This window comes from Sciurus vulgaris (genome assembly GCF_902686455.1).
Source record: "Sciurus vulgaris genome assembly, chromosome: 2".
Classification (NCBI taxonomy): Eukaryota; Metazoa; Chordata; class Mammalia; order Rodentia; family Sciuridae; genus Sciurus; species Sciurus vulgaris.
The window spans coordinates 99,758,189-99,777,812 of NC_136462.1; the positions used below are offsets into that span (position 1 = coordinate 99,758,189).

The 19,624-nt window shown below is 34.2% G+C and overlaps 1 protein-coding gene across 7 annotated transcripts in view; it reads right to left on the minus strand.

Annotated features, from left to right (window-relative positions):
* The window catches only part of DMXL2 (Dmx like 2), a 178,885-nt gene that overhangs the window by 61,670 nt on the left and 97,591 nt on the right, over positions 1-19,624 (minus strand). For all 7 annotated transcript variants that reach the window (XM_079129866.1, XM_079129868.1, XM_079129865.1 and 4 more), the window contains 3 exons: positions 9,460-9,549; positions 7,162-7,279; positions 685-804 (listed from right to left, as the gene is read on the minus strand). In XM_079129866.1, the coding sequence (XP_078985992.1) occupies positions 685-804; positions 7,162-7,279; positions 9,460-9,549 (328 nt within the window). The remainder of the gene's footprint in view (positions 1-684; positions 805-7,161; positions 7,280-9,459; positions 9,550-19,624) is intronic.

Sequence of the window (19,624 nt, forward strand, 5' to 3'; positions counted from 1 at the left end):
TTGCCTCATACTCCAGATTTCATAATTATTAAGAGATTAATCTGAATGTATATAGCAGAAACATGGCTGAAATAATTTATTATTCACACTGAAGTATTTCCTAATACTCTCCAAAACCATTTTGCTTATAAGCTTCAAGTGCTCTATCATATTTTACCAAATAGCAAATAAAGATGCAAATGCTGAAATACACTCTATCAGATGGCAATGGGCATTATCAACAAAAAGTACAATATTAATTCTACAGACAACATGTAGAAACAGAATCAGAAGACATTCAACAAAGATTAATTGAAAAAATATTTTTTCAATGTGTAATATGAACATAATTTGTTCAATTTTAGGATTTCCCTATGTCATAACCTTGAATTAAAAGTTTAGCAGATAAGTGTGTTTATGCACATATATGTATTTGGGCAGGGGCCAGGGCAACTGGGGATTGAATCCAGGTGTCTTTTACCACGGAGCTATGACCCCAGTCCTTTTTTATTCTTGAGACAAAGTTTTGCTAAGTTGCTGAAGTTCTTGCTAAGTTGCTGGGGCTGGCCTCGAACTTGAGATCCTTCTATCTAGTCTCTCAAATCGATGGGATTACAAGCATGCACCACCACTACCAGCAAGCATATTCTATAAAGTGAATTTATTTCACATCATCTCTGTATAAACTGTAATACAATTACTTACCTAAACATGCTTGTACAGATTTAAGGTGAAGGTGCCACATATGGAGAATAGAGTAATTATTGCTGTCCTTTTCAATTACCACTAGAAAGAACTTTTCTGAAAATGGTGGTGGACGATATCCTATTATTCAAAGGGAAAAAGTAATTAAATTAATGTGTTTCATAGGGTTAAAAAAACCATCTTTTAAAAGCTAAAAAACATCACCTGCATGGAAGTTAGGAAGAAAAAGGAATGCTACAGTTTGAATATGGTCTGTCCCCTCCCCCAAACTCCCCCAAACTCATGTTGAAACTTGATTCCCACTGTGAAATATTAAGAAGGAGAATTTTAACTTGAGTATGGTGTTTAGAGGTGGGCTTTGGGAGATAGTTAGGATTAGATATGGTCATCAAAATCGAGCCTCCATAATTGAATACTGTGAATTTTTAAGAAAAGGAAGAAAAATCAGGACACACACAAATATTCCTTATCTCTCCCCAAACGGTGCCCTGACCAGAATTCTTCCAGTAAGGAGGCCATTATCAGATACAGTCTCTCAACCTTGGACCAGAATTGTGAGCCAAAATAATTTTTTTAAAAATAATGTACCAGGTCTGTGATACTGTGTTACTGGGCAACATAAAACTGACTAATACGAGGAAGAATAGATTTTTAGAATTTTTATAGAATTTTTGTGCTAACTATTAGGTAGTTATTAAAAACTAATGAGGCTATGTCCAAGTACACAAAACTCATGCTCGCTTCGGCAGCACATATACTAAAATTGGAACAATACAGAGAAGATTAGCATGGCCCCCGCGCAAGGATGACACGCAAATTCGTGAAGCATTCCATATTTTTAATAAATTGCATGAAACCTGAAAAAAAAAAAAAAAGAAAAAGTACACAAAACTCAACAAAAAGGGAAACCCAAGAAGGGACAATGGAACATCAAGGAATAAAAACGAACACAATTTATTAAAACATATTGATTATATACTTTAAAAAGAGTTCTCAGAAATACCAAAAGAGAGACAACACATAAAGTAAGAAAGGAAAGGAAGAAACACAGGAGGAGGTCAGAAAAGAATGGAGAGAGACCGAACACACAAGAGCACAAGCTGGCCTCAAATAAAGCCCTCTCAAGTAACTGGGGCACTGATTCCTTATTTGGAAAATTGGCCATTAAAAGGAAAGAATGAAATAACATTTATCCTGCCTTTCCTGTATGAAAATAGCATTTTTAAAAATTAAAAGTCATTAGGGGAGAGGTAGCAGTGAAGGTACAAAAAAAACTGTAGAAATTTCATTTTTTTATGAAAAGATGTGAGCATAATTTTCCCCATTGACAATTATATTCTTCATAAATTAAAATTAGATCAACACAGGATAATTAGAACTTTCCTTTAAATTGAAAACTCATAATGACAACTCATTGGCAATCAACTTTGGTAGAGCTCCAACTGTGGTTTGTTTTTTCTTTTAAAGCATTTTTTTTTAAGAAAAAAAAACCTTTGTTTTATTTATTTATGTATTTTTATATGGTGCTGAGGATCAAACCCAGTGCCTCACACGTGCTAGGCAAGCCTTCTACCACTGAGCCACAACCCCACTCCCTCAAATTGTGGTGTCTAACTAGCATTCTTTATTAAAAGGAACAGTATGAAGGATCACTACATTCTTACAAAGGATACATACAAGAGAAGCCTGAGATAGCTTCTGCCTGAAAGAATGTAAGCTATCAGTATACTGAAGAGGCATCAAAAGGACTCAGAACAAACCTAAAATGGTATACTAGCCTACTATAGTAGGTAATGAGCATTTAAAGGAAAGATGATTGCAAACTAATTGAAATGTGTTAAGTACATAAATATCTGTAATATGAATATTTCTCTGCATGTATATTATCATTCAATAAAGTTTTTTAAAAATATATTCACAATGATATTCACAATACAAAGAAAGTCAAACAACAATAAATTCATCATTACACTAGGGTTAACTAAAGCACAACCTCCTTATTCTAAAATTGCCAAAGGGAAGGAACTTATGTTTTTTCCTGAAATAACTTTATTTTCCAGAATAATTGAACAGCCCTGGTTGATAAGAGAATGTTTTTCTTTACAGATGTTTGCCAACTAATAAAACAAGAACTGATAAAAACAGATAAATCATAATTTTTCGATCCCTAATGAATAACTGATTTTGAATAAATGATGTTCAATGGAAGAAACCAAATTGAAGCCACCATCTGAATTTCCTTAATCTTAGCATTATTGAGACACTCTAACATTATGATTTCTGGTATGATAACATGAAATATATAACATCACCTAGGAAGTTCTTGATTATAGCCATTCTGATTAGAGTTAGATGAAATCTTAGGGTGGCTTTAATTTGCATTTCTCTAATTACTAGGGATGATGAGCATGTTTTCATGTATTTGTTGACCACCTGTATATCTTCTTCTGCGAAGTGTCTGCCCATTTCCTTAGCCCATTTATTGATTGGGTTCTTTGTATTTTGGGTATAAAGTTTTTTAAGTTCTTTATAAACTTAGGAGATGAGTGCTCTGTCTGAAGTGTGTGTGGAAAAGATTTTCTCCCACTCTGTAGGCTCTCTTTTCACATTATTGATTGTTTCCTGTGCTGAGAAAAAACTTTTTAGTTTGAATCTATCCCATTTATTGATTCTTGCTTTTATTTCTTGTGCTATTGGGGTCTTGATAAGGAAGTCTGATCCTAAGCCAACATGATGAAGATTCAGGCCTACTTTTTCTTCTATTTGGTGAAGGGTCTCAGGTATAATTCCTAGATTCTTGCTCCATTAGGAAGTTGAACCTACATCTACTCAAGCCTGCAGAGTTAACCTCCACTTTATAGGAAATACAATAGACAAGAAAAAGTTCAAATGACATCACAAGTAGTCAAAGAAGTTCCTAAAACAGAATATGCTCTAAAATGTTGGTGGCATAATGAGGGTAAATAATAGGAGAATTGTTTCAGATTAAAAGACCCTTGACAGACAATGAAACACAGTGTGGACCTGGTTTGGATCTGGATTCAAACAAAACAAATTTAAAACACCACAAATGTGGTGCTAGGACAACTGGTTATCCATATGTAAAAGAATAAAATTAGACCCTATCTCCCACCCTGCACGAAAATCAAAATGGATCAAAGACCTCAGAATTAGACAAAAACTATGCAACTCCTAGAAGAAAACACAGGGACAACACTTCAGCTTTTAGGCATAGGTAACAACTGTATCACTAGGACCCCTAAAACTCAGGAAATCATCCCAAGAGTTAATAAACAGGATGGCAGCAAATTAAAAAAACGTCTGCACAGCAAGGCAAACAATTTAGGAATGTAAAGAGAGAACCCACAGAATGGGAGAAAAATCTTTGATAGCCTCTCTTCTGACAGAGAATTTATATCTAGAATATATAAAGAAATGAAAAAACTTCACACTAAAAAATTAAACAAATGGGCAAATGAACTAAATAGATACTTCTCAAAAGAAGAAATACAAATTGGCAACAAATACATGAAAAATGTTCAACATTAGCAATTAGGGAAATGCAAACCAAAATCACACTGAGATTCCATCTCACGCCAGTCAGAATGGCAGTCATCAAGAACACAAATAATAAATAAATGCTAGACAGGATGTGGAGAAAGGAACACTTTTACACTGCTAGCAGGACTAAATTAGTACAATGGCTATGGAAATCAGTATGGAGACTCCTCAAAAGAGACTAGGCATGAAACCACCATATGATGCAGCTGTACCACCTCTCAGTATTTACCCTGATGAATTAAAAATCATCTTACTACAGTGATACATGCATTATGTTTATAGCAGCACAATTCACAATAGCCAAACTACGAAACCAGCCTAAGTGTCCATCAATGAATGAATGGATAAAGAAAATGCAGTATATATACACAAAGGAATTTTATTCCGCCATAAAGAAAAAATAAAATTATGGCATTTTCAGGAAAATGAATGGAATTAGAAAACATTATGTTAAGCAAAATAAATCAAACCCAGAATGCAAGGGTCATATGTTTTCTCCCATATAAGGAAGTCAGAGAAGAAAAAAGGAAAATAAAGCTGGGGTGGATCTCCTAAAAATCAAAGGTGGATCAGCAGAGGAAAGAGACCAAGGGGAAGAAAGTGAGAGGTGGAGGCAGAGTGATATTAGTCAAATTTTATTGCTATACTGTGTGTATATATGAATATGTAATAACAAATCCCATCAATATGTACACTTATAATAAATACACTTATATCAATAAAAAAGGGGAAAAATACAATAGGAAAAAAAAGACCATATAAGCAAAAAAAAAAAGCCAACATTTTGAGACAATTCAATGAAGAAAATACAAACTAGTTATTACATGATTCTGAGTTTTTTTATTAACTTGATAATAGCTAAATATAAGCAAGTCATTGTTAGAAATGCATATGAAAGTACACAGGAGTGAAATAACATGATGGCTGGATTTGCTTTGAAGTATTTCAGGGAAAAAGAAAAAGAAAATATAATAGATAATCCAAGTATAATAAAATCTTAAAATCTTCAATTGATGTTATGGGCACATGGAGGTTGCATTCAAAATACTTTTATCTATGTTTGGTATTTTTCTGAATTAAAAGACTAATTATATTTTTAATTAAAACATAGAAAGTACAAATAAGGAAATGGGTAGGGAAGAAGAAAAATATACATACTAAATCCTTTAAGAAAACAGATATAAAACTCCAAAGAAAACCACAGAAAAACTTCACACACACACACACACACACACACAAAAAAAAAAAAAAAAAAAAAAAACAAGAAAGCAGTGAGAAAATCTTTTAGCCTGATTTGGAAAAGAAATAAGAAATAAAAGAAAATTTAAAAAATCCTAAATTTGAGTCTGTTGATTTAAAATGTTATAAAGAAAAATACTAACTTCATGTAAGCATTGTTTTCTAGTAGGTTGGTATGTATTTACTTTTAGAAATAGCATGATGAATGGTAGTTAGGTTTGTTGGAAAAGATATTTAAAAATTGAACCCAGATAAAAATAAAATATACAAAAAGAGCAAATTTTAAATCTATAAAGCAGTGTTATTATGCTATGGTGATAATAAAATAAAATTGATCATGACAACAACTTATAAATAAGAATTACTCTGATTTATAAAAAAAAGATGCATGAAAGAAAAAATTTCTAGTCTGAAGGGTAGAAAGTTATTTGAGCTTAGCTTCACAGAAAACAGGAACTCATTCAAACTTTCCACTATAGCAAAGAAAATTATCTGCACAAATTCATTAGAAACCATTTTCTTAGATTCTATACATAATTCTGTGATAATGACCATACTAAGAAAATTAAATATGCCCATCTAGACACTCACAGTCAATAACCAAATGAGATGAAGTATATGGAAACCCTTTACAAACTAAAAATGTTCATCAAAGAAAATTAATTCTTATAATAGGATATCTTTTCATTCAATAGAACATGACAGTTTTATAACTACAAAATTATAACTTCTACAAGAAATATTTTGCCAGGCATGATGGCACACAAATGTAATCCAGAATCTCGGGAGGCTAAAGCAGGAGGATCATGAATTCAAAGTCAGCCTCAGCAAAAGTGAGGCACTAAGCAATTCAGTGAGACCCTGCCTCTAAATAAAATACAAAATAAGGCTAGGGATGTGGCTCGGTAGTTGAGTGCTCCAAGTTCAATCTCCGGTCTAGCCCTCCCAAAAATAAAATAAAATAAAAAATAAAAGAAATATCTTAAGTTGAACCTAAATATAACGCTGTTTTTGAAAGTTCTTACAGTATGGAAAAATGACTTTCTTTCACAAAAAGGAAAAAGAAATACTGTACTTCAGAGGGGAAAACTGAAATGGTACCTGTAACTCACAATATCCATGAAGTTTCTGGTGTAACACACAACATAATGCCTTCCTTCATTTATCACTGTCCTGTGGCAATTTACTGGAACATTCTGAAACCTCTATCAAAATTAACTGGTTTCCTTATGATATCACAGGGAATTTACTTCCAATCAAAATAACTAATTACAGAATTGAACAGTTTAAATCACTTTTAAAATAAATTGAGTTTCATAAATACCATTTCTTGGCAAAAGTCTATGTCACCAATGAACTGTCTTCATTGGTGCCTTCACTCACAAATTTAACAGAACTAACAGACATGTTTGCCAAAAGTTACATAAGCAATAACTTTGGAAGATCAATACTCAACCAATTTTGGAGGGCTTTATTTGTTTGTTTTAAAAATTAAGGTAAGTAAACTCAGATTCATCTTAAAAAGTACCCTGTGGGGGTTGGGAATGTAGATCAGTTATACAGTGCTTGCCTAGCATGTCTGAAGCCCTGGTTTCAATCCCAGCAATACATACACATACATACACATACACACACACACACACACACACACACACACACACACACACACACAAGTACCTTGTGATGGCTGAAAAAATATTTCTGATTCCTTTTTCTCTATATCTTCCTTATGTGGTTTATATCCTATAATGAAGTCTTCTTGAAATACATGAAGCAACTGTGTATTTGAGCCACACTACAAATATAAAACAAAAAAATAGTTTTCATCTTTGAAATTCCCTATCTCCTGCCCACCACTTCCCCAACACTAATATAGAAGAAATAAATCTCTCTGGTAATTTCTATTCTTAATCTACTGACTAAGGAGCAAAAACTAAACAGGAAGGTATCATTAAAAATTATCCTGGTCAGAGAAAAACTACATTTAAAGCAGAAATATTACAGTCAATAGCAGAACAGAAGAGCTCTGGTAAAAACAGATCAACAAATTTGCTTCTCAAAAACAAAAACAAAAAAAAACCATAGTGAAGTGATCTGCACCCCTTTGAGCCCAAAAGCAACAGGCCTCATGACTGGCTCGGGAAGACTATGCTAACTACATAAGGCTCACTGGACTAGTATAGAACTAGTAGTTTTTCCTATTTCACTTGAGAACAAAAAAATACATAAATAAAAATAAATAAATAAATAAGTAAGTAAAAACCTCAGAAAGGTTCTCAAAATATCCCTTCAACCAATCTTATGGGAATGATGAGGGATCTTATTAACAGTCAGTGGAATGACAAACCACTAGAGAAACATATTTATTGTAAGGAAGATAGACATTAACTGCTATGCTACATGATCACGTTTGGGGACCACACAGTGAAAAGATAATCATAAAGGGCTACTTAGAATCACAAAGGTGAACTGAAATTCAAGGAAAAGGCTAGATCCAAAAAAAAGCTTAGTATGAAAGTATGTTAAGACAATTAAATGGCTGCCCCAAAGATTTTAAAGAAAGGAAAGCAGCTATGATTGTCTTGGCACTGGATGAAATGGGTTATAAGTTTACAGAATAAAGGAAAATCAGTTTCCTTACATAGAAGGAAATAAAGGACTATAATATTAGATTGTATCACAAAGTTTTTATGAAAGTTACAGGGTGTTTTATGTATCTCCAGGTAGAAACATAAAAAATCTCTTTGCATTAAAAATATTGAAGGACACCACCTCATGGATCATAGAACATAAATCATAGAACACAGTGGGAACAAATGTAGAATGAATTTTAAACTTTGTCATATCGAATCCTAAGTCATTTTATCAGTGCTTGCAGTTTACCGCCCTTATGTTAACGATAGTCCAAGCTGACAGGAAATAAACTGGTAGTAAGTATGAAGTAAAAAGAATGTTAGGTCAGAGTGGACTGTACTAATACCCCACGGTAAAGAGTGCAGAGGGACCAAAGTGGGGGATGAACTCAACATCCAGTCCATTAAAAATAAAGATATCAATGGGAAAGAAGACAACACCCTTCTTCCAGATCCTTATGGTGTCAAAAAAGGAAATCATAGGTTGAATTTAAAGTAGAAGCATAGAGTTTGGGGATAAAAAACTGTAAAGGATTTCCTAGGTGCCATTAGTAATTTATTTGAGTCTGGCAGCCCCAGTTCTGTTACCAAGAGCTGTGTGGTAATTCCTCTACATTAGCAGGAATGATTGCATTTTCCCCAACAGAATATGCAAAGCTCCATGGAAAAATTATGACATAATTCTATACTTGTTTTTAAATATAGTTGGCTCTTTATTCATTTCCTTGTTTAAAAGATTTGGTAATTTCCTCACCAAAGTAATCTTTCCTTTTATACTTAAAGAATTACAGTAGTTCTATACCTTGGTCCATAAACATCATCCTGAAGAAACAAATATCCTTCTCAGGGCTAAATGGGTTTTACAAACTTCTTACAGGGAGAAGTATTCTCCTTCTTTCCTAGGTAGTAGTTGGGGAGGAAGGTGATAAATTTTGATCCCACTTTCATCTGAATATCAATGTCAAGACTGAAGCCTAAAAAAACAAGCACTATACAGCTGAGGTCACCCTCTACTGAGTTGAAATGGGTAATAACATAAAAGGAGAACCCACAACCTGAGCCTCTATACAGTTGCACTGTATTTTCCCTCAGCATTTCAAGATCAGGGTCACAGCTTCCCTTACTGAAGCAAATGTCCTTTAAAAAGGAGAAAAGAAACCAAATATAATTCACCTGGAAAATAAAAATTTCTATATCATTAGTGGAGTTTCACTATGGGTATCAACAAAAGTTGACCGAATTTAATATCAAATGATAATTATTCTGAGACTGAAATACACGCTTCTAAAACACTCTGGAATAAACATCTATTAATATCACCAATTCACAAGTATGTTTTTACTTGGTCAGTTATTGCATCAAGTTCAATAATGCAGCCAGGTCGAGCAGTAGACTGTTGGCTCACAATATTAAACACTTCTCCAATAAGTTTCTGTAAATAAAAACATATAAATGTTACTATGTAATAAATTTATGAATCTACTGTCAATATGATACAATATCTTCAGCATTAAAAGGACCCCCTAAATATTCACTCATTAACAATGGCAACAAATACATTCAAGGAAAATTTCAATTTTTATATTTAATTTCACTTTTAAAGTTAAATCAAAAGTTAAAAAATTGACATTGTTTACATAAATATTACATAACTTCAAGGCACAGTTTTAACATGTCTTCTTTATGTTTGCAAGCTTAAAGCCCAACACAGACATGACTAAGGATCTAGCCCACAGCCCAAAGCCTAAGTGTGTAGTGTGCAGATATGCAACACCACTTAAAAGCACAACCCTGCCAGGTCAAAAGTAGGGGTCATGATTGAGAAGAACTGGGACTCTGCCTCTAGGGATAAGGATGTCTGAATTAATACATAAAGCCTAACTTTGGATCCACAATATTCCCAAACTTTCTGCTGAAACAAAACAGTCTTTCATCTACCACCTTCTAAGAAGCTTTCTCTTGAGGAAAAAATTTTCCATAACTTCACCTAACATATCTACCTCAAAAAAAGATTTCCATTCTCCTCAGGCCCATCACAACTACCTTTCACTGCCTCCAGGCTGGAAATTTAGATCCCAACTTAGCCTAAAGTCAGCTTGAGAGAAAACAATATCTACGATGGAGTTGTAGGATCTCTGCAATTTTTATCAGTAGGATTCCAGATAACATATGGAAATACAAGTGATTAAGTAGGGCTGAATTTGTTAATATGAATACAATCACACAAGATTGAGGATTTAAAGTACTAGATTAAACACCTACAAGTGGTGTTGACCGTATGCTGGGTTTATTCATTGAAATCTTAACTGTAGTCGACAATTTTTAAAACTAAACAACCAGAATTTCTTTAGCACACGACAAAGCTTTGCCATTCAAAATGTGGTCAATGGGCCAACAGCAACAGGAAACATTTTATAAATGCTCTCTCAGGCCTCAAGGTAATATATTCACATTTTAACAAGATCTCCAAATTCTTGTGCATACAAAATAAGTATTGTGGTAAATCAGTGATTCTCAATCTTGGCTGATCCACACTGATTCACACTGACTCACTTGGAGAGCTTTTTCAATAGTTGATACTTAGGTCCCACTCACAGAAATTGATTTATAGATCTAGGAGTTCTGATCATTAGAGGTTTCTAGGTATTTCCAGTATGCAGCCAAGACTGAGATCCCCTCAGAGGAATAGATACATATTCCAGCTAAGGATTTACTTCCCCTACTCACAACTCTCTGCCAGTACTATATAATCAGGGGACTTACCAAAACCTTATTCAACCTACAGAATCCCACTCAATTTCACCTTCTTCTAAGAAATTCATTTTACAGTACAAAATAATATCAGAATCAAGGTAATGGAGGTAAAGTATTTACCTTGGGAACAAAATTTTAGGGGAAACCAAAATATTCATTAATCAAGACAAATAATAATTTAGTGCAATTTTTAAATTAAAATTAATGCAAAAATCCATAACAAATATTAAAAAATTTAAAGAAGGTTCTAATAGTGTCTCCAGCTGAGGCAAAAGGAAAAGTGTACAGACATATACAATTTTTTTTTTTTTTGTGGTGCTGGGGATTGAACCCAGGGCCTTGTACATGTGAGGCAAGCATTCTACCAAATGAGCTATATCCCCAGGCTCTCTAGGCAATTTTTAATGATTAATTTTTTCGAGAACATTAAAGCAGTTGAAAAATATTGAAAAGCAGGTTATTAAAATTGAAAACATTAAAGTTTTTATTTATGCCCAAAGGAAGATTGATTATAACTATTGTTCTGGCTTTAATGGACACAAACTCCTTAATAATACTTTCAGCAGCTTGGAAGGCTGTCTCTGAATAAAAAAATAAATAAAAGGGCTGGGGATGTTGCTCAGTGGTTAAGCACCCCTGGATTCACTCCCCAGTTTAAAAAAAAAAAAAACTTTCAAAATCTACTTCCTTATTTGTTTTCAATAAAAATAGCTGCCTTGTTTGATAATATCTCTTGACTAAGTGGTAGCTTTAGGTAATATTTAATTAATTCCTTAATTGCTCACTGAAACTTATTTTGTAGGATGACTGATCATAAAAAAACATTCAAGTCCATTCTAAAATTTGGATATTATTACACTAAGAAAAATGTATGCATCAGTTTCCAAAGATCCAAACAAAATGTTAATTTTACATTACAAAACATCAATACTACATGCCACTTAAAACTATTTCAGAACTTTTATAGAATTTAAATTTTCAATACTCAAGAGCCCAAATCAGTGGCTGCTTTTTGTAAACCAGATATATCCACATAACAAAAATTTTTCTCTCTTTAAATGTTCAAAATCTATAGATTCCTCAGTTATTTTTTTATATCTCCAGTTTAAGTATAAAATTAGTATGTATGATAATCAGAATAATGTGCTTCTCCTCCAAGGATGTCCACATCCTAATTTCCGCGACCTATGAATATGTCACCATATGTGACAAGAGACTTTTAGAGATGCAAATAAACTCAGAATCTTAAAATAGGGAGATTCTCCTGAACTATTCAACTGGGACCAATGTAATCATAAAGGTCTATATGAGGGAGGAAAAAGGGTCAGATTCAGAGCAAGAGATCTGACAACAGTTGCAGTGTCCAGAGGGGACTTAAAAATGCTATGCTGCTAGCTTTAAAGATGGAGGAAGGAGCCAAGACAAAGAAATACAGATGGCTTCTAGAATACTGTATTTTCTTCCTGGAACTTCCAGAGAGAATGCAACACTGTCAACACTTTGATTTTAGAACTTTTGACCTCCGAAACTATAATATAATACAGTTGAATAGTTTTAATCACCACATTTGTGGTCATTTGTTACAGCAACAATAGGAAAATTAATACAGATGCCTATAATCTTCATTCATTTTTATCTGATATGCACTTTTTCCAATGTTACATCTAGTAATTCGTGCAGTTCCAGTTCTTTTTTTTTTTTTTTCATTTTCAAGTTCAGGAATTATATTCATGCCTCCTACTTGATATTGATATCAAATATAATTTGAGTTACTTTTTCTCATTTGTTGTAACTTACAACTCTCAACAGAAAATGAGATAAGTCAAGAAACAGATTTTTTTTGGTTTTTTGGGGTTTCTTTTTTTAAAAATATTTTTGTTTGTTGTTTTTTAAGAAACATTTTAATATTATTATTGAAGAATCTGCTTCCATCAAAACCAGGAAAATAAAATTATAATAAATACTATTTTGATATAAATAAGATGTTGAAAGTTTTAATGTTCTTTTCAATTTTCAGTTTTTTCAATATGTAAATGTTCTGGGGAAAATTAACAGTTGAAAAAATACAGAAAAATATATTTATAGAAGTACACATTTTTTCCTTTAGCTTCAGGCTCCAATACAGTTTAGCACAGCATTGCTGGATCATGTCTTTATTTAAATTTTTGGTGTTATTCAACAGGTTTTTTATAACATTAGTTTTGATTATTTAAAATATTATTTACCCTGATTGCTAAGATTTTTGGTGTCCCATTAAATTCTGCACCCAAGGTGAGTGCCTCATTCACCATAACTCCAGCTTAGCTGGAATATGATGGCAATGGGTGTCCTGTCACAAAATGCATCAGGCTTATCATGTGGTTCCTCACCTTGGTGTTAACAAAAGAGAAGAATGTCTCCTGAAGTCAGAGCACCAGCCAGGGGATAATTCCCCATGTGGCAGGGGTGGGATGCTGCCTGCTGCAGCATATATCTTGCACTAATTACGAAAAAGATGCCATCATTTCCTCCACAGTCAAAACACCCATGTCTGCAAACTAAAGGCTGGAGGTTAACACCTAAAAACTCACGTGCAGAACTTTTTTAAAATTTGTTTTGATTCATTGTACACAAATGAGGTACCACTGTTGTTTCGTGCAGAATTTTTATTTCCTGTCTCCATAACCTGGGCTCAATGTATCTGGAGCATGCTACTGCTCAAGGAAGAAATATTCCACCAGAAAACACAAAATACTATTATATTGGAAGCTGAGATTGGCCCTTGACTACTTTGAACTCAAATTATTTGATCAATATGCAGAAAAGAGTGACCGGTCAGAGTATGTAACTACAATATGAAGGCAGTGAAGACTATGTCATCCAAGAATCTTCTGGCATTACCATAATCTATGAAAAGCTGATGGGAAACAGCAGCAACCCCAAGAGCATTTGGGTCCGTTGGCCATTTCATCAGGTTTAAAAATAAAGGAAAAGAAAAGAAAAAAGTTGGGCATGGTGGTATATAATCCCAGCAACTGGGGAGCCTAAGGCAAGAAGATGGCAAGTTTGTGGTCAGCCTCAGCAACTTAGCAAAACCCCGTCTCTAAATTTAATTTTTTAAAAAAATTTTAAAATGAGGTAAGAATGCACTCAATGATAGGAGTACCCCTGGGTTAAATCCTTAGCACCACACACACATACAACACACAAAAAAGGTAGGGCAGGGTGGATTGAATAACCAAGGTGCTAGCAGAAGTTTGAGGGAATGTGAAATCTGTGATAGGAAGGAAGCTATAAATACAGAACTTAGGCTCTGTGTCCACTATGGAAGCAGTATATATATGGCTATATAAATGGCTATATATAAGATACAGTTCCTTCAGGTTGTATTTTTTCACCACTTTCTCTACTGTGGCGAGTTCTGAAGATAACAACTGTAATTCAGGCTTCAAGTTAGGTTACAACAAAACTGGCGTCATTACACAATGATACAATACCTAATGAGAAGTTGTATTTCCCCTATGTTGGAGAGAAAAGTTTCTTCATCTAAATAAAAAAGAAGATTAGATTCTAAAGGAATAGATTTTGCTGGCTATGCTTTATCTCCATCTAATCTTTGATATATTCTCCAACCTCTCTGCCTTGCTTTCGGTTCTAGGAGGTTGGTCTTTGAACCATATGACCCAAATCCTATGTCCTCTTCTGCTTCAGGTGAAATACAATCAATGGCAGTCACTGGCCAGAGATTAGAGAGAAAAAAATGTAGGAGTACATATTCTCCCCGCTCCGCACAGCTCCGGTAGTGGTCATGATTCTTCACAGCTACCTTTCCCAACAAGGTGCTCACTTTCCACAGCTTTGGTGCTCACTAGGTTCCTACTTCCTTCTTATCCCTTCAAGTATAAAGACATATATTATTTTTATTATTGCTGCTGCAATAATTTGCCATAGATCTGGTGGTTTCAAATCATTAATGCCTGATCTTACAATTCTGGTAGTGAGAAGTCTGAAGCCAATTTTGGTAGACTAGCATCATGGTATCAGTGGGGCTGCATGCCTTCTGGAGGCTCTAGGGAAGAGTCTGTTTCCCTGCCTTTTCCGGCGCCTAGAGGCTGTCCACATTCCTTGGCTCATGGCTTCCTTTCCTCCACCTTCAAAGCCAGCAATGCCAGTTCTATGATCATTCTTCCTTTGTTAATCTCTCTCTGATCAGAGCCAGGGAAGTTTTTCTGCCTGTAAGGACTCATGTGATTAGACTGGGCCCACCCAATAATATAGGATAATCTCCATATTTTAAGATCTTTAATTTATTCACATCTGCAAAGTGTCTCTGCCATTTGAAGTAACATATTCACAGGTTCTAGGCAAGAGCATGTGCACATCTTTGGGAAGCCTTTACTCTACCTACCACTGGGTAACTCACCCTGTTACTAGATTTTGAGTGCTTTACCATCCCTTCTAGGTTAAGCATATGCATATCCCTGCAAGGAGTTCTTGTACTTAACTCTCCTCAGTTACATCTTTATGAATGTGTCATCTATTTCTCACTCAGACCCAGAAAGATCCAGAGACTAAGTCAAGATAGTACTCTCTGTCTCTCGCTAAGAAAGTACAATCCTTAACAATGTGTTCTTCCTCACAAAACACAAAGGTCCTCTCTTCAGAAAACACAAAGGTCTTCATGCTGTCTCTCCTAGTACTACAGTTTGGCTGTTCAATTTAACTGCTACATTCGCAGAGAGAACAAAAGCAAGTAATTCAAAAAAAGAAATATAGAGGGTTATAGCTCAGTAGTAGGGTGCTTGCCTAGCATGTATGAGGTACTGAATTTAATCATCAGCACCACATAAAAATAAATTAATAAAATAAATGTATTGTGTCTATCTACAACTAAAAAATTTTTTTTAAAAAGAAGAAAAAGAAATATAGACCTAATATGTAGCTTAGTAGTACAGAATTTGCTAACGTGTGGAGGCCCTGGGGGTGATCCCTAGTACCGTAAACATACATGCCTACATACATAAAAATATCCTAAAGAATGTATGAAAGAACAATTTCTTCAGTAATCAAAAGTATACAAAACACATAGATACCTTTTCCAAATAGTGAAGATTTTAATAGAATAGAAAAAAAGAGAATGGGAAAGTCATGCTAACAGAATCTACTAATGAAGTACAAATCAGAGTGCTAGCTTCCCATTGCTTTCAACGGAGAATACAACTAACTCTTCAACATGACGCTCTTTCATTTACTCATTTACTTACCAAGAGTTACTGAGTGCTTCTAGGGTATCAGACACTGAGAATAAAGCACTACCCTTATCTTAACACTCAAATGAAGAAAGAAAAATAAATAGTTTGCCAGATGGTGCTACAGGAAAAAAACAAAGTAGAAAAGTAAACAGGGAGCAACGGGAAGGCCTCACCTGACTAATGACCACAAGATGAAAACACAAACCATGTGGATATCAGAGGGTAGCACCCACAGAGAATAGGAAAGTATGAAGACAAAGTTAGGAGGGTGTTGGGCACATTCCAGCACCAGCCAGGAAGTTAGTGGAGGAGGCCAAAATAATCAAGAGGAAAAGTAGAAATTCAGAATCAAGAAATAAAAGGAGGGACAAGAGGGGTGGAAGGTAAAGCATAAAGGGTCTTATGGGTCACTGTACAGATTTTGGTTTAGAAGAGTGATATTATCTGAATTATATTTTAAAAGCATCATTCTAACTTCCTATATTGAGAACAGAATGTAAGAAAGAAGAACGGAATCATAAAAAGAGGAATACAATTTTTTTCACAATCTAGTCTCTATCTTCCTATCCAGTTTCAGCTATTTCCAATAGCCACTTATATCCTAAGCCACTTTTGCATAAACTACAGTTGTGTACTGCTTAATGATAGGGAATCTTTCTGAGAAATGCATCAGTTGTGTGAACCTCAGTGTGTGCTTACACGAACCTAGATGGTGTAGGTCAATCACTACGCATGTTGTCTTGAAGCAATCAAGAGATATGTAAGGTTGCTACAGCATAACTCAGCATACTGTTTTATAGTAAACTTGGTATATTTTTAAAAGTAAGAATACAGTCTAAAGTGTCCACAAAACACATAGTACAGTAAACACATAATAAAGTATGAAGACAAAGTTAGGAGGGTGTTGGGCACATTTTTTGTGCACATTTGTTGGGCACATGTGTTGTTGTTGGGGAGTCATTTGTTATCATTATCAAGTGTTATGTACTGTAAATAATTTATGTTACACTTTTATACAACCAGCAAGGCAGTTTGTTTATTTACACCAACATCACCACAGATGTGTAATGTGTTGCTCTACAAAGTTACTACAGTTATGAATGACATCACTAAGCAACAGGAATTTTCCAGCTCTAGTATCATCTTTTGGGACCACTGTGGTATATGCAGTCCATCACTGACCAAAATACTATTATGCATTCTTGTATCTCTATGCATTTTTCATTGCTATTATCCCTACCTGGAATATTCTTTTCCTCCTTCACTTTCAATTTATACCCATTCAATATATCTCATCCCAGATATCATCTCCAAAGTGTTTCCTAATCACCATAATCTAGATTATATAATCTTGATTAAGTTATGACTACTGTGAGTATAAAAAGCTCTGTTATCTGACTTAGCTAGGGCAAAGAAAGGATAAATTACAAATTAGCTAGGTCATTTAACACAGAGAATCGATTTTTAAAATAATACATATATAGCTTTAACATTGTTTTATGTAAAATATAAACATAAAATAAACAACCAAAATTTTGGTGTAGAACCAAGGCCTTTAAGTATGGTGTGCCAATAGGCCTTTCTTGTATATGCCATTATACCCTGGCTACATTCTTAAATTCTTTAAACTGGAATAAAAACAAAGATACCTGCATAAAGCAAATGAGTGTTATTTTTTTTTAATCCCCTAAATTTTTAGTTGTCTTGTCCATATCCAACTTAAAAAGTTATTTTTAGCAAAATAGCTTCCAAATCACTTGCTCTTTTAATAAAAATACATTTTTTTCACATTCACAACTCATCAATTTATAAAATATTTAACTAAATTACAGAATAACAATGTGAACAACTTGACAAATATAAGTTTGGAAATGAATAAAAACTAGCTCTCAAGACGTGGTCAACAAGCCAGATAACAGCTCAGGGAAGTGGCCTGGGCTGAAATCCTGGCTCTACCATTACTACCTGACTAAACTGGCACAAGTAGTTGCGTTTCCCTGTACTTCAGTCTTCTGCTCTAAAGTGTGATGATGCTATTACATACTTCACAGGGTTGATGAGAACATTAAATGAGTGAATATATGAAAAGCATTTAGAAATGTGATTGGCACACAATAATCACTAGATAAAAGCTTGTTATTGTTTAAAGCTCAACTTTTGAACCCATAAGGCCTCATATAGTACTTATGCACCAGTCTTATGTTTTGCAAAAGAATGAACAGCATTAATAAATCCAGGGAGCTAGTTAGGTAAAGGTCATTTAATTGCATTTCAAATTTGGTAGTGGTTTTTTTGTCCCCCTAACACAGCAGTTGTTTCACACTGTGTGTATTTATATACCCAATATACCTCGAGGGTAGGAACTATGTCTACTCATTTTAACATGCTCAGCACCTGGTATGATATATACTTATTCTTCAGTGTACCATTGCCTATACACCATGGGTTCTCAATAAAAATCAAAGATTAAACAAATAAATGAACGAAAACAAATTACAAGTTATACTGTTCATACTCTAAACACATATTTAGTAGTAGCAGCACATACTACACCATCCTATCATTGAATACCAGGCTTCTCTCCTCCCTTATTTAATTACAGAAAACCTCATTAAGCATTTCCTAAAAACTTGAATGAATGGATCTTGCTGATCTAGCATCACTGGGCAAAGAGATGCAAACATTTGTGGGGTTTTTTCCTTTACGTCTGATCAAACGTTTGTTTTAGGCAACAAAACGTCTATGTCTTTGATATTTTGTAAGGAAACTTTTTAAATATCTGAATAACTGTGTCATCATAAACAGTTTGTAAATATAAATTTTTTGATGAATGAGGGTCACATTTATGTACATTAATTATCATTAATGCCTGAATGGATCTAATGACTTCTAGTACTGTCTTTGTAACAACAAATCCCAAATGTATACTAGTACTTACTGTGGAACACTAGAAATTTATTTCTAATTGCCTACAAAACAGTCATCTAAAACATGCTTAGGAAGCTAAAACCACAGTCACCTCACATTTAGTATATCCCAAATTTAATTATCACAAATACCTCACAAACATTACAACACTTGTGGAATCACTATCACAAACTAGAAATCTCAGAATGATCTCTGTCTCCATATTCAAGCAACTACTAAGTACTGCTCTTCTTCCCTTTCTACCGTCTACCAAATTCCATTGTAGCTCATGTCTTCCAATATATGGTTGATCTCAAATGATTCCTTGCTATCTCCATGCTTATAGTACATACCAAGTATATTCCATTCCACAAAGTAATGACTTTAATTCTCTGCCCAAACACTTTCAGTGCCCCCTAAATCCACCTTCCTATCTCCAGGATAAAACTCAAATATTTTTAGTATCTATTAACGGGGGGTGGGAAGCTGGTCTTTACTCAGCATCTACTAAAATTCTTAAGTGTGAAGAATAGAAAAGTATTTGACGACTTCTTGCTACGTTGGCTCACAATTAGTAGGAAGTAACTAGGAGATCAGCTGCTCTTATCAAAAAGA